The following is a 15,389-nucleotide window of genomic DNA, read 5'->3' as shown; positions in this document are numbered from 1 at the left end:
TCAAATTTGTTTCAGATGAACCCGTCCATGTACATCGAATACCTTCCAGAGAGAAGAAATACAGTATTTGATGTAATGATCCACGCCTCTGTGCCTTCTGCCCTGATCATCACAACAATGCAAACAGGGAACAGGTGAGTGAACTATCATCATTCATCTCCTTTGTAAGCACTATGTGTCACTGGATATTGTGTAACAAACCGTTCGTGATACCTTTTATTTATTTTTAACCTATTTTTCATGTTTCTGTTTTTAAACAGGCTGAGAATGGAAAGAGTCTTTGCAAATACAATATGCTATTGATATAGAAAAAAATGACTTATTTTGTACCTACATAAAAATAGAATCTCCAAAATAATAATAGTGACTACAGCAATCACATTACTGTAGCCGACCAAAGAGCTTAAACGTTGTAGGGTTGAGGTTTAAAGTAGCATTAAATTGAAATACTCAAGTTAAGCACACCATAATTGTCCTTAAGTGGATTATGTGGGTAGACATTTTGTACACTTAATGCACTTTGCCCGAAGGGTCCATGTATAGCAGCAATGTATAGAATGGTGTTGATATACTTTGTACTTTTGTATTTTACTGTTTTCTATCTGTTTTTGTACTGTCTTGTCTGAATGGCTCACTGCAAGACAAACTTACCTGCTGGTACAAATAAAGTAATATGATCTGCTCCTAAATCAGTGTTCCTAGTTATTTTTCACCACCACCACCATCAATAAGTGGATGTTGGTTGTGGATGTTGAGAAGGCATGAGATTCTTTTTTTTTTAATCCGAGATGCAGCTCAAACAGACAAAGCATACCAGCTGACACATACCAATCAATGTGGCTCCTTAACTGGTCCAACCAGGATTATGACTTAATCTTTAGGAATTTAAATTACAGACAAAACACCCACTTAAAAAGTATGGCTTAACATGCTCTGCTACTTTAATTGTATTTCTCAGTAGGAGTAGCAGCATTGCATCATAATTAGTGATCACTGTCTTTACTGCAAACCTGTTAGAAAACCAGTATGTGCAGTATTGGCTTCTAAATGTGGCAGGCACTGAGAAGGTCATTGAAGTCAGGGTTACTTTGCTTCACTATTTTCCTTTATTAAATAAATAAATGTTGTTTACCTGTAAGGTGACCTTGTGTGTTGAGAAAGGCGCCAAATACAATGTATTATAATAATTATTATTATTAATGCAGTGTAATACTGAGAAGCCCTTCTCTTCATCATTTATTTACTTTTTGGTAAATTGCAAGTCTCTCATTGCTGTTTACATAATCAGATATATTTTAAAATAAAATGTTCACAATCAATTCATGTTGTCAGACAATAATGAATATACAATGATAACAATGATTATATTCCTGGGATACACATTCAAAGCCATGATGCTTAAGTGAATCTGATCACATGAAATTTCAAGTGGAAAATTTGTGCATAGCATTTTACATTAAACTTACAAAGAGTGAAACTCATAAATTCAAACCACAAATGTTGACAAAAGAGCTTAATAGGCCTACATGATTCATTTTTGCTTATTCTTCCTAGATCTTTTACCCACACGGGTACATGAATCAGAAACTTTATCAATGTATCATGATCTATGCTCACAGAAAACACAGAAATTTGTCGCACGTTAAAGTTTGACATCAACCCATAGTCACACTCTTCCTACTGACTTTACTTGAACTTTTGATCTGTGTTTTACTGCCAATGCTTTTCATTGATCCCCTCTCTCTCTTGTCTGTCAGAGCTGTTCTGCTTGTCATCGCAGACCCAGACTCCATCATTCTCCTCGCTCTCTTCTCCGTGTCGGCCTTGTCCAAAATGTACTCCTGAAACCAAAAAGTTAGGTAAATTAAGCAAAGCAAAACATACAGATGAAAAACACCAAACTCATCAGTTAGGAAGTTTTAGTTACCTTCACCATGTCCATCATTGTCAGTACAGTCATGTTCTCTATAGGTCCATATTTTCGTATGTAACACTGCTCTGCAAGGTTATTGATGGCCATGAGCAAGCGTCCCACCTCCTCAACCTAGGAGAAAGTGCACATGTGGCAGTCTATCCCAACTCATATGTAAATTAGCGCAGGTTTACTTCCAGCTCATTATCTTGAGTGCATACCCGCTCTCTGGATAGGCCCTGCTCCATCAGCAAGTTAACCTCGGCCTGCTTGTTTTTCTCTTTGAGTGTTTCTAACTCACTCTGGAGTTCAGACAGTTCTTTGTTGGCCATCTGCAAAATAAGAAAGAAAAAAAACATTCAAGCACTGCCAACTGAAGATACAGTATGTTTAACCCTGATACCTCACTGTGTCTGACCAGTTTCTTTATGCTGTGCTCCTGTGTCATGGTCTGAAGTCGTCGCTGGCCGTCCTCCACCTCCTGCTCCAGGCGGCCCAGACGCTGCTGCAGCTCCTGGTTGGTGATGGACAGGGTCTCATGACGCCGAATGATGGGCATAACCGAAGATTCAGATCCATTATCAAGGTAAGCTTAAAAAGGTTTTGGTCCGTTATTGCCACTGTGTATTTAAACTGAAAAAAGTTCATAGTAAAAGTTTGCTCATGGACGGGTCGGTTTTGAACTCACTGTCGGGGAGATAGTCAAGCGTTTTCATCAGGTAGTCCTCATAGATCTTGTATTTTGTCATTCTCTCTTTTAAAAGTCGCTGTCTGTGAAATGACAAAGACAATGCCGAGGTTAAAAAAATAAAAAAAAATAAAAAGTGAGGGTGATATCCCCAGACCTGATTTACATTCCTCACCTCGCCCGAAGTTGTTTCATTTGTTCTGTCAGATCTTTTATCTCTCTCTGCTTCAAGATGTTCTGCTCCCGTGCAGCTTCGTACTTCTTCAGGGCTCTGCATCGCTTCACTTCATTTTCAGCTACAAACTTCTCAAATTTCATCGCCCTCTCTTTAGTCTGGGTGAAAACACAAAAACCCCAAGAATGTAAGTATTGGAACAATGTTGGGTTTAATGTCAGGTAGGTAGTAGCATCGATGGCTGTCTGATATCTACTCCGTTGTTACACTGGAACAGAAGCAGGTTCAGGAGCACACCTTGGGGTTTCAACTCACTTGCTGGTGTTTTATCTCCAGTTCAGACCTCCGCTGTGCCAGAGCCTCCACACAGCTCTTAAACTCTTGTCGTTTGAGTGCCAGTAGCCTGTCCACCTCGTCCAACTCGGCCTGTTTCTTCAGAACCAGGGTCTTTTGCAAAGTGTTGACTCCTGCCTCAAGGACTCTGCTAGGAGTCTACAAATAAAACACAGCCAGCACAAACACTGAAACCCTTCCAGTGTGCTAAAATAAGCAAGCAAACTTTCTTATGTTGCCTACAACTTCTCTCCCTACAAGGAAGGGGAGGGAGAGAGAGAGACAAGATGACAATATATAAAATCAAATACAGAATTAAAGATTAGATCAAAAGCTGAGGACATATAGGATTACAGTTGCACCTTCGCTATCATGATAAAATAACAAAAAATAACCACATAACTAAACTATCTTTAAAATGAAAACAGTTAACAAAACTGTCTCACCTCTGTTACAACCGGGATGTGATGGACATCTTTCTCCTCTCTGTGTCTGAGGAGACAACAGCAACAAAATTATTTATTTTCATTTCATTTCTCCTTTATTTATTCAGGGAAGGTCAATTGAGAGCGAGCTCTCTTTTTCAATGACGCCCTGATTACAAAAACACAATTATACAGTATACAAGGTCATGATTCACAATTACATACAGGTTGTAAAACATTCGATAATAAGTTTTTAAAACTATCTAAGGAAATAAGATGATCCAGTTTCAGACAGTTTTGTTGTGTTATTCCACTTTTGGGGGGCATAAAACTGAAAGGCAGTCTTCCCCAATTCTGTCCTGATACTGGGAATTTGTAAAACCAAGGTGTCCTGTGAACGAGTGTGTAAGTTACAGATTCTAAGTGAGATTAAGCTGGTAAGATAAACAGGTAAAATTTCAAGTAAAGCTTTGGAAATAAAAACCATGCAATGTTGTTCCCTCCTTACACTTAAGATAGATAGATAGATAGATAGATAGATAGATAGATAGATAGATAGATAGATAGATAGATAGATAGATAGATAGATAGATAATTTATTAGTACAGACTCTGGCCAGCCAACCTTATTATAAAGAGGTTTAGTCAGGGTGAGTTAGAAGAACAGACAGTGGACATGTCGTCCATTGTGTAAGTTAGCTGGGCCTAACTTACCTGGTGTCTTCCGGCTGCGTTACGAAAATGTTTCTCATCCGGTGCTCCACTTTGAGCTGCAGACGCTCTCTGTTGTCTAAAAAGAACGGGAGAGGAGACGTCGTCATGATTTTTTTTTTTTTTTTAGTCCGTGTACTTGTGCAGGAATCCTGGTGAGCAAACAAGACTCCTGCAGTTATTATTCCACGTTCAGACGATCAGAAAAGAGACGATGGAGGCTCCTTCCCGGATGTTTTCCTTGCCATTTGTGTAGCGGTTGCCTGGAAACCGCAGACGAGACAACTGGGAATGCGCCCGGGATCGTTTCCCCGTTGTCATGGCAACAGCTCGGGGGAGGGAGGGGGGAAGGGAGGGGGGGGACTGAATGGATAGAGAGAGAGGCGGATGGAAATGAGCTCGTGAAGGCCGAGAGGAGGCGTCCACGAGGAGGAAGAGTAGAAGAGCGCCCACTCCACTCCTAATTACCGCGAGACGTGGGTCGAGTCTCTCCACTCTCCACTACTGGAAATCGCTGACTGGGAAGTCTGGGATGTGATCTGGGATTTTGTCAGGGCTGGCCCTAGGATTTTGGTGGCCCTCCTAAACAAGATTTTTGTTTGTGGCCCTGCACTCTAAGCGCAAACACCAAATCACTGCTTAAAACTGAATACAGACCATACAGACATGTTTATGCCCTTGAGGTTTGAGGCCAATTTCTCAACTTTTACATAGGCTATTTTCTTAAATTTATCTTTTTAAGATACTTGCAGATGTAACAATACTCAAGTGTTTTATGTCTAAATATTAGAACCTCCGCTGTAAGCACACTGAGGCCAGTTTGTCCTAGAACACTATATAAAGAAATAATTTAGGCCAAATGCTGGAAATTTGAGGTCTGCTTTTTGAAAAATTTCAAATCCCTTGTGAAAACACACCTTCAGTCATGAGAATGAACTGTTTTGGTGCTTGAAATAGGATATGAATACAGTAATAGATACGTGTAGAAAACAAGTCTAAAATGACATTTTGTAAGATTGCTTTTTGAGCACAAATGTTGTCATTCTGCCATTCTATTTTCACCAAATGCCTCAAATGTGAGATAAAAGAAGCTGAATATTGACTTCAAATTACATATACTAGAGCTCATAGTGTGCACGTGCAGACCTCAGGATGTTAAAATGACCTGAATGAACCCCGGTACCTTTCTGATCATGTGGCCCCCCACCTAACGGCTGTGGCCCTAAACAACCACCTATTGTGTTTATGCCAGGGGCCGGACCTGGATTTTGTAGTCCAGTTCTGCTACACTTGATAGGCTACATTCACAGATTTGGAAATGAAAAGAAAAATAAAATGCGAACAATGACATGTAAAGAAATGCAAAAAAAAAAAATACACACAAAAAACAAACAAACAAAAATTTAAAAAATCTTTATTTATTTGCCATTTGTGCATACACATAGGGATTTTGTACGGTTGTTCCAGGTCAGGTGGACCTGGAAACATACAGCTAAGCCTTGTCAAAGTGCAGACCAGAGCATACAGACTAGGTATTACAGACTTTATACACAGTCTGACTATAGACTGTATAATGCAACACATGTGCCTATCGTATGTTGATGTTCACTAAGGCCAAGATGTCAAATACGTTTGTCAAATGTTTTTCACACAAAAAAAGAAATTATTTAAAAATCATTATTTTGAAATGAATGTATGAATAATTGCAAATTTCTAAAGTTTAAAAGTAGGACTCTTATACACGGTGGGCCTATAAGAGCTCAACTCACTGCAACCTAAGAAACATATGCAAAGACACAAACGGGCTACAATGGTAGAAAACATTTTCATCAATTTTGATGAAAGAATGACGATCATTCAACACCTAGTGCAAAGACACAAATGCGCTTCAAGTGTTGTAAAGTGTATCTGAGGGCATAAAAAAGATGCTTATAGTACATGGCCTACTTGAAATAATATCTGAATAATGCAATATTGAGGCTATACAACACCACTAATGAGTGGCCATATAATTTTGAACTTACTCTGAATTTGCTGTTAGCTTAGTCTTTATCATCAGTTTTGCAGCAAATGTGTTGTTAATTTTTTTTTTAAGTTGTTCTAAATTCGTAGTCTCTTTGTTTCTTTGCATGTGTTTCCTTAAGTTGCAGTGCATTGAGCTCTCAGTGACCCCGTACTTAGGTCAAAAAAGTTCATTCTCAGTGTGTGCGTGCAGCAGAAGTTTCAGAGTTCCACAAAAGTTGCACCGTCGTCGACCATAATTGGTTTCACAACCGTTTGTGACATCACATTGTCAAAATGTGCACATAGGCCGGTCTGCAGAATGTGTGACAGTCACACGTCAAGTAGAATCACAACAAACACAACTGAGTGCGGAGGAGGAGGAGGAGGAGGAGGAGGAGGCTACCTTTAGAGCAGCCTTCTTGATTAAATAGACCCTTTTAATGGTAGATATTTCATCGTGTCTTTGCAGGAAAACCACAGGCTTAACCAATAAGAGCTGCACTTTCAGCTCTTTTAGTTTCAGCTCCAGGGTGAATGTTTACGCTGACTCACTGGCAGAGCTCACTGATACAGTTCCATGGAGCAGAGCGAACATTAACGCTATTAATTACACACAAGGTTTTCACGCTATGACCAGTCAAAATATCAGCTCATTCCCGGGTCCTAATTTAATGCATGGTAAGTGCTTCTCTGTGTTTTTATAACATTAGCAGTGATCAAAGTATGAGTCATCTTATGCAGCCTAGTTAAATAACCAAACTTGTTTTGGGTAAAATGTGAGGCTCCTCAGACATTTGGAAACTGCCTCAGCGCCAAGTTCCTCCACCTGTGAATATACACTGAAGGACTGGTTTGTGTCACAGCTAGTTTAAATGCAGGAAGCTTTTTACACACTTCCGAAGAAGTGATTGCGAAACGAAAATCAGCTGTCACTGTTCTGCTGTTTTTAAGGAAACAACATTTCACACTTCACACTTCATCATGTTACAGTGAGAGCTGACACAACAGAGGACTATTAGGCAGAGATATTCTTGTTGTAAAGGAGGCTCAACACATTTGTAAAGCAGCTGCTGTGAATGAAGATCAGGAACTCTGTCACCTGGTAAGTTGCACTTTTTAAATAGGCCTGATGCTTTTTTTTAATGAACAGTAAAAACAAAAAGATTATTCTTTGTCAACATCTCATTCTCGTATTGAGAAAATAAACTGTAACTCCAGCTTTATGTGTTATTGCAATGCCATTTCTCTGGTGCATAACTCTCTGTAACACTACACACAACCTCACATCAGTGTTGCCTCTGGAGCTGCAGAGTCAAGTTGAACCAATGAACCACAGTTGAACATGCCCTTAAAAGGCATCTCTCCTCCTAGCCTGAGGCTGCTCTCTGTCTGCTGCTGCACACTTTAGCTCTTTCAAACTGGCTTTGTCTCTAATGCATACAGTATGACTTTACATAATGTTGGTATTAGAGCCTATTGTGCGTGTTGCTGTAACATAATTTGTTTGTCGGGCTTTCCCAACCAGCTTCAGTCGCTGCCATTAATGTTTTGATTCCTTTGTTTACCGAATCATCAGCCTCATCCCGGGTCTGTGGGGAAGACAGCAGCACTTTTGGAGATCCTGGTCCTCAGGCGCAGATCTTCTCCTGTGATGCTCACGGTCAGCAGGTCCAGGTCTCTTTACCAGAGACTCAACAATGATATCAAAGACAGGCTGGCTCTCTACTCCTTGAGTCTCTACTCCGCAGACTACACAACAATCAACTTGCTCAGGTGAGGAGATGTGATCATAATCTTTCATAAAGCAATGCACATGCCTTGAGATTTTCAATTGTAAATACAGGAGTTAGGGGGATAAGGGACATCAGGGTTATGGTACGGTTATTTTTGTGAGAGGATTTACATATGTGTCGTTCATTGGCAGAATAATTTACACAAACTGTTAACTCCAAAGACATACAAACTTACTCTAGATGTGAAATAACACTGAACAATATCCAATGACATAGGAGTGCCATTAAAAAAAGAAAAAGAAATTATCTGTAAAAGAGTGAGAAAATAACTGTAAATTTTGGAAAGGAGAAGAATATGTAAATAAAAATGTGCAGTTAAACCAAAACCAAAAGAATGCTGACCTTTTGCTTTTGGTTTTACTATATTGCGCTATCTTTCCATATTTTTTTATCTCCTCATATATTCTTTTACCAATTCCAGTTTATATGTCCACATTTATAGTCAAATTCTTCAATAGATTCATTACTTTTTGTGGCACTCCTGTGACTCCATAGGTCCCATAAAAGATTTTGAATAATTTAAGAGGGTCTATAAAAGAAGATTATTTCCTGTGAAAAACAGATTAAAGCCTGTCTATCACATTGCCATTTGAGAAATAAAGTTTGTAGTTTTCATACAGGTGAGAAAAAGAGGGAAATATACCATTACTCTAACCTACATACGTCATGATGTTTAGTCTTTCAGTATAACATGTTGTAATTTGAGGTAGGCCACATTGTGTAATATTTGAATATCAGCAACCAACTCTCTCTAGCTACTTGTGAACTTTATATAGGCCAAGTTTGGACTTTCTAAAAGCTGATGAGTAATTTACTTTCTACATTTCCTCAAACTAAAACAACCATACACATTTGTTCCTGCCCAGCTGAACGTTTTCTGTGCTCATGGTCATTAGGCAAGTAGCCTATTATCGGACTCAAACTTAGAAGACGATTGAGGCCACATGCAATATTTTTTCCTGAATTCTGAGATTCGAAAATAATTATCAAAAAACAAATTCACATATGACCCTAATCCTCCTTAAACACAAGCCTCCTCTTTAAAATGATTGTGTTGCTCTGTCATCCATCCTCTTCTATGACCACTAGATGTCGCCTGACAATAAAATGTAGCTGTGGGTCTGATAAACTCAGGTCCATTTTATTGGACAGTCCCAAATTTACATATGGAAGGTTTAGTCTGATTATGCCGTTTTTAAGACAACACAGTTGTATGAATAGGCTACATTTTGTAGTAGGCTAATCGATAGATCAGGAACCCTAACCCTAAAATTGAAGGACTATGAACACTTGCTGTGAACACATAGCCTAACAGCACAGAGCTTAGTTGTACTAATAAATTCAACATTGACAAAGTGAGCTGTGAGACCCCTGAAATTTGTGATTCTTTTATCAAGCCATGTTTTGTCTATGTGTTTGACATGTTTTACATGGTCTCTGATGCTGTAGCGGTTTCCTCCATATTCCCCTTTAAGATTAATGCGTCTTTACAACCTGCTTATTTAAATTGGAAAGCAGCCAATGAAATAAAGGCTGCATGCAAAGGCAGATCTGGGGGCTTGGGCTGCATTATCTCTTGAGTGAGTGCCGTTCGCCTTATCTCTGGATGTCCCAGTCTCTTGACATATATGGATAAAGCCGTCACCCTGCCGCCTGACAACACGCTCCCAAAATAATCTGAGGGAGCACAGCTGAGCCCCGCGCCGAGCGCCGCTCCTCCTCCGCCGCCGCCGCCGCGCCGTGTGTGGAAACAACACTGTCCGTGAAATCTTCCATCAGTAATGACGAAATTCTGCTATTCTGAATACTTATCTCAGTTTCGTAACGCCGGAGGTAAATGCAATAATGTTGTGTCGCGACTGCGAGGGGGAGACGCGGGGAGAGGAGACGGTCAGAGCGACGCAACGTCAGAGCCGGAGTGAGTGTGTTCATTGTTGCTGTTTGACACACACGCACCATGTGTTTCTACATGTGTGGAGGTCTTCTGTGTAAATAGAGGAGAGTACGAGCGAGTCCGTTGTATTCTTCATTAGTTATAGGCTATAACAAGGCTGCTGATAACAATTAGGACTGCTTATTTACATTGAATGAAAGCTAGATTTTAAAGATTAAGGTCCATTGTTGTGTGAAAACATCTCTTACACATCGATGTCTGTCTAGATTTAGGCTATACACTCCACTGCATTGAGTCAATTAAAGCGTCCCCCCCCCCCTGTCTCTCTGTCCTTTAAAGGGATGTTGACCCAGTGGTCTCTGCCATTAGGAGAGGGGATGTGGAGGCTGTTAATGATTTGGCAGCATCCGCTCCTCACAGCCTGCTGAAGGAGAACAAAGATGGGTGGACACCTCTGCATGATGCTGCCTTCTGTGGACAGGCCGAGTGCTTGAAGATCCTGATAAGGGGTATGACACTGAAGGCATCATTGTTTTAAACAGTACATTAGTTCATTCACAGGTTTGTGTTGTATGTGTTGTAATGAAGGAGGGAGAAACATTGATGAATCTTATTCTAAGAGGTGTTTTGGTGCATTGTTTGCACATTCTTGAGATGCTAAATGAGTCACCCAACTGGTTTGTGTGGTAATTATATTTTCTGCTCCAGTCCATCCAGGTTCAGTCGACAAGCGTACCTTACAGGAGCAGACCGCTTTGCTGCTCGCTGTGTCATGTGAACATTTGTCGTGTGTGCGGTGCCTTCTGGAGGCCGGCGCTGACCCCGACATCAGCAGCAAGAACAAAGAAACCCCTTTGTACAAAGGTACAGCTGTGAAACCAATTGTACACACTACACAACACAAGTGTGGGTAACCATAGACGTGCGAGCTACCGGGCAGAAATGACAGTGTCTTGTTGTGTCTCTGAAGCATGTGAGTCGGAGAATGTGGACATGGTGCAGCTCATTCTCTCCCACGGGGCCACTGTGAACCAGCGGTGTGGTCAGGGCTGGACGGCCCTCCATGAAGCCGTATCCAGGGACAACACAGACATCTGTGAGATACTCATAAGAGCTGGGGCTGCAATCAATCCAGCCAATACCTACAGCATCACTCCGCTCACTGTAGCAGCTCAGCAAGGACAGATGAGGGCACTGTGCTACCTGATTAGAAAAGGTACTTTTCTGCACAAAATTCACCTACTTTTCACATTTCTGACTCCCATTTAAAGGCTATGAATAAAGAATCCTTTTCTGTAGGTGCAAACGTGAACATGCAGACGTGTGATGGTGTCACAGCCCTGCATGAGGCCAGTAAAAATGGCCACAAGGAAATCATAGCAGTGCTGTTGGCCAAAAACGCAGATGCCAACAAAGCCACCAGCTCAGGACTGCTGCCTCTACACGTCGCTGCCCAGTACGGACACCACGAGTAAGTGGAGTTACTACAACTTGTCAATGAATTACTATTAGCTTGTGTGTGGACAGACTGTGTGCTGTCTATATTGTTTGTCTATGTTTCTTTGTTTATGTCAATTAGTCTGTGTCTTGGAGTCTGTAAAAATAAAGCTATATACTGTATATAATAAATGAAAACATTAGAGACCTACCCCTTGTATTGCAATACACTTGTGTGGTTCTCATGTACAGTAGATGATTAACTTAAATAGTGTTATGTTAAAGCAGAAGTAAGCGATCCGGTCGTTTTGGCTAATGCTGCGTTCCAGGCAGGCTTTTGAAACCGTAAATTACAGCTTCAAGTCACGACTTACGACTTTGTAGCGTTCCAGGCAACCCACTCGTGTTTTTCCGACCTGTTTTACCTGTGAAAGTCACTATAACGGCCACTCGTAACTTCCGACCCGTGAACTCGTACCAGATTGAACTGGTACGACTTCACAGGTCGGAAAAACACGAGTTATGGGTTGCCTTGAACGCACCATAACCGCCCTCGTCCCTACGTCACCACATTCAGGCGCATCCCTTGGCTGCACACACAGCCCTTCATGCCGTTCTCTCTCCTCATTGGATAAAACTTGTAGGATACGAGAAAAGTTTTCTCCTCGGCTCAGAGCAGAGCAGAGTGACTGACAGACCTATTAAAGACTTATATTGACACAAAAATATCGCTTACTTCTGCTTTAACTTAAATAGTGTTATGTTAAGAGATACAGGAATTCCTCTGCATTTTTCATTAACATTTTAACTTTTGTGTTGAGGGTTGTGTCCCTGCTTGTGTCAGTGACGAGTCGCGCCAGGCTGCGGCACAGTTGGATCAGCCCCCTCCACCTGGCAGCAGAGCACGACAGACACGCAGTGGCAGCTGTGCTTCTGAAGACAGGTGCAGATGTAAACGCCACGCTGGCCCATAGTCAGTCCATCCAGTATGCTGATCGGCGCTCTACAGCCCTCTACTTCGCCATCGCCAACGGCAGCACCGAGACAGCAGAGGTGCTGTTGAACGCCGGCGCCAGCGTGAGCCTGGACCCCATCAGTCCTCTGCTGATGGCCGTACGTCAGGGCTGCGTCAGCACCGTGTCTTTACTGCTGGACAGAGGGGCCGACGTCGACGCCAAAATCCCGTCCTACGCCACGACGTTCCCCGCTGTTATCGCACTGTGCATGAACAATCTGCCTCTACTCAAATGCCTTTTGGACAATGGCTGCGATGCCCGTTCCTGCTTCACCTGTACGTACAGCAGCGCCCCTCACCCACCTTCAGCAGGATCCCATATAAGAACTGTTGGCAGCAATGGATATGTTTTACAGAATGACAGTATGCTTCCTTTAACCTGCTGTGAGCCAACGGAAAGAACAACACAGGTGTGACAATAAGCAAAGATATTCTCTTGCATTTCACAATAACTGAAAATACCTGTGTTTCTTTCATGTAATTAAGTTTTATCTGAATTTCTCTCACAGTTCTGCGAGTGGATCTCAACACCAGTTATGTGTAAATGGGCCGGGCCGATCATAGACTTACTACTGGAGCATGTTGGTCAAGTTCAACTGTGCAGCAAACTCACAGAGCTACTGGACAGCCGAGAAGAATGGCTCTCTGTGAAGAGGAAGTCGCGTGCGTGCCAAATCTTTACTTATCACTTTCTTACTTCCTTATATATCTCATAATGCAAATATGTCTCCTTCCACTCTGTCTTTCACTTCCTCATATTTGCACATATTTGGTCTTCAAACATGCAACTGACAAGTCCTCTTCATCTTATCTTTTTGTCTACAGTGTCACCTCGTCCGCTGCAGCACCTCTGCAGATTAAGCATTCGGAACCAAATGGGCAGACACGGACTGAAATCTCTCACAAGCCTACCTCTGCCGGACAGAGTGGTCCGTTACCTGAGGCTGGCTGACTGACGGACTTTAAGATGAACTTCAAACAGTTTGCGAATGAGGGATGTGGCTAAATTTGTTCTTCTTTTTTTAGTCATGTGATATCTTGAATCTGTACATGTCCCCTCAGAAATGATTCTCTATCTATAAAATATCTATTTATAGCATGGGTGATGTGACAGTAAGGCTCTTTAATCTGTCCCGTAGAGAAACCATCTATGAAAGTTAAAAATGATCTAATGCCCGAGGGATTTCTTCAGGGAAGTTGAATCGTTTATTTAAAAATAAAAAGTCATTGTTTCAACTGTGCCTAATGACAAACAAAAAGCAAAATCTATGCCCCACATTCTATTCTCATAGTTGAAAGAGGAAACTAAAACAGGATGCTTTCATTCATTTGCATGGCTTCTTCCTACCTTACAAAGAACAGGCGGTATCTGTAGAAATCTAAAAGTAGAAACCTTTTTAACTTACTGTCAATTTTCAGACACCTGATGGCAACATAGTGGCATCAAAGTGAAGCTGATGAAGTTATTCTGCAAGTGCAATTTTGTCCCTCAGATTTAAACAATAAAAATAGATGAATCATTCCAATAAGTGCTTTAAGGAAGAGTCTCATGTTCAAATGCTGGAAAGGAATAATAAAAAAAAAGGATAATAATTAGTCCTATTTACATTTTTTTCTTTTCATGTGTGAGTAATTAGATGAATCCAAACACGCTGAAGATCGGTGACTGCACGGTGGGTTTGGTGGGGATGGGTTTGACCACAACATGTGTGTGGAGTTTCTGTCCATAGGGATGCTCTGGTCTCTCTGTCTCAGTCCCTGCTGCCTTGCTCCACAGCCCCACGGGCGGATGGGGGACAACAATGTGACTGTGGAGGACCTGGTGTCCGTGGTACTGGAAGGGGCAGCAGCCGCACACGCTCATACAGTGATGAGAGGTCAGGTCCAGTTTAAGAGTCTCTTTGTCCGCAGCGCTGCGCCGACCGGACGCAGACAGCGTGGCCTTTGCATCGTTACCATAACTCCTTTTCCTCTTTTCATTCTCACCGCCCTCGGATGTGGCCGCGGGGCTCCTTTTCAATCCTAAATGTGAGTGCTCCCTCTTACTTTGGGTCAGCTTGGGTTCCTCCCAAAACGAGGCTGGTAGCTGGCGTTTCCTCATAGGCACCTGCTCCACTGCGCTGCCCGCGTTCTCCACATCTGGCGCATCCGAGCTGGCCTTTCCCGCGACCTTCACACTCTGGTGAACAGTTCCCACCGGTCTGCCGCCGCCGCCGCATCCGTACTCGGCGGGGGTCCTGTGCGTGTGGCATCTCGGCACCCTGGAGTACTTCTGCGAGAACCGCTTGAGTTGTTTCTGCAGATATTTCCTGTGATCCACGGAGCGTCTGCACGGAGCAGACTTATCCAGGGCCGCCTTGATGTCACTGGATGCCAAATTTACAAAATTCAGCAGCGTTTTGACCTCGCTGTCTGCATTTGCCATTTTTGCCAAAACGTTGTGAAATCAGTCCATGTTAGAGCTTGGTGGCCACCATCAAGATCTAAAAGAAAACCAGATAATCAGGCTTTGCATAACGCACAGTATTAACCCTACAATCAATCCTATGCGTTGATTGCAATGCATCTTAATTTATAAAGCCTAATATTGATTAATAACCCTTTACTCACCTCTTTTGGATGGGTCCAGACTGTAGAGCGGCAGTCCGAGCACAGACCTCTCTCCAGGCTGCAGTAGGAGCACTTCAACAAGTTGAATGAATATAAACTCCTTGTAGTTATGGTGCTTTCCTTGAACCAATCAGCGACCCCAGGCCCCTCACAAAGCACCCCAATCAGCCTCCAAGCGCCCTGCTATCGAATTCTTCACCATTGCAAATTGTTGTCATGGAGATTGGTTAAAAGCCGGTGAGGGGATGCGATATTTCTCCTACACGGTGATCCCCGCGCGCTGGGCCAAACATCCCCCCAAAGTCCGCAGCGAGCATGAATTAAAAGAAGAAGAAAAAAAAACCGAGTCGGGCCACGGAATCTGCCGAAATATGCACGCGCTCTGACTTTATT

General features: G+C 42.2%; 3 protein-coding genes across 5 annotated transcripts; 1 reads left to right on the top strand and 2 right to left on the bottom strand.

Annotated features, from left to right (window-relative positions):
• Positions 1-1,345: 1,345 nt before the first annotated feature.
• ccdc197 (coiled-coil domain containing 197) lies at positions 1,346-4,704 on the bottom strand. Its single transcript, XM_085767193.1, has 9 exons — positions 4,247-4,704; positions 3,555-3,600; positions 3,091-3,267; positions 2,776-2,933; positions 2,601-2,683; positions 2,331-2,503; positions 2,134-2,244; positions 1,928-2,044; positions 1,346-1,841 (listed from the first exon to the last, which is right to left on the bottom strand). The coding sequence occupies exons 1-9, from the start codon at positions 4,351-4,353 to the stop codon at positions 1,656-1,658; spliced, it is 1,158 nt and encodes a 385-aa protein (XP_085623319.1). The 5' UTR covers positions 4,354-4,704; the 3' UTR covers positions 1,346-1,655.
• Positions 4,705-7,236: 2,532 nt separating this feature from the next.
• LOC146963829 (ankyrin repeat and SOCS box protein 2-like) lies at positions 7,237-13,622 on the top strand. Of its 3 annotated transcripts, none has more exons than XM_085767192.1 (9): positions 7,237-7,349; positions 7,824-8,020; positions 10,274-10,443; positions 10,643-10,798; positions 10,905-11,150; positions 11,234-11,405; positions 12,193-12,796; positions 12,896-13,049; positions 13,212-13,622. In XM_085767192.1, exons 2-9 carry the CDS (start codon positions 7,899-7,901, stop codon positions 13,340-13,342), a joined length of 1,755 nt encoding a protein of 584 aa, XP_085623318.1. In that variant the 5' UTR covers positions 7,237-7,349; positions 7,824-7,898; the 3' UTR covers positions 13,343-13,622. The 3 variants fall into 3 exon arrangements, with proteins under 3 accessions (XP_085623318.1, XP_085623316.1, XP_085623317.1); XM_085767190.1 differs by lacking the exon at positions 7,237-7,349 and adding an exon at positions 7,677-7,706; XM_085767191.1 differs by lacking the exons at positions 7,237-7,349; positions 7,824-8,020 and adding an exon at positions 9,693-9,958.
• Positions 13,623-13,820: 198 nt separating this feature from the next.
• LOC146963828 (protein FAM181A-like) lies at positions 13,821-15,195 on the bottom strand. The gene is made up of 2 exons (XM_085767194.1): positions 14,997-15,195; positions 13,821-14,869 (listed from the first exon to the last, which is right to left on the bottom strand). The coding sequence occupies exon 2, from the start codon at positions 14,809-14,811 to the stop codon at positions 14,020-14,022; it is 792 nt and encodes a 263-aa protein (XP_085623320.1). The 5' UTR covers positions 14,812-14,869; positions 14,997-15,195; the 3' UTR covers positions 13,821-14,019.
• Between the last annotated feature and the right edge of the window lie 194 nt (positions 15,196-15,389).

The sequence above is a fragment of the Trachurus japonicus genome, chromosome 22, assembly GCF_045865225.1.
Source record: "Trachurus japonicus isolate A0001 chromosome 22, Traja_1.0".
Lineage (NCBI taxonomy): Eukaryota > Metazoa > Chordata > Actinopteri > Carangiformes > Carangidae > Trachurus > Trachurus japonicus.
Note: the sequence above shows the minus strand (reverse complement) of the source record. Positions and strands in the feature narration are given on the sequence as shown.

Excerpts from the sequence above, each read along its gene's own strand:
- ccdc197 (XM_085767193.1), bottom strand. The coding sequence starts at position 4,353 with ATGACGACGTCTCCTCTCCCGTTCTTTTTAGACAACAGAGAGCGTCTG. Across the intron at positions 2,934-3,090 it reads TGGAGATAAAACACCAGCAA|ACTAAAGAGAGGGCGATGAA; the intron begins GTGAGTTGAAAC and ends GTTTTCACCCAG. Across the intron at positions 2,504-2,600 it reads GCTTGACTATCTCCCCGACA|CTTACCTTGATAATGGATCT; the intron begins GTGAGTTCAAAA and ends AACCTTTTTAAG.
- LOC146963829 (XM_085767190.1), top strand. Across the intron at positions 8,021-10,273 it reads ACAACAATCAACTTGCTCAG|GGATGTTGACCCAGTGGTCT; the intron begins GTGAGGAGATGT and ends TGTCCTTTAAAG. Across the intron at positions 11,151-11,233 it reads GTGCTACCTGATTAGAAAAG|GTGCAAACGTGAACATGCAG; the intron begins GTACTTTTCTGC and ends CCTTTTCTGTAG.
- LOC146963828 (XM_085767194.1), bottom strand. The coding sequence starts at position 14,811 with ATGGCAAATGCAGACAGCGAGGTCAAAACGCTGCTGAATTTTGTAAAT.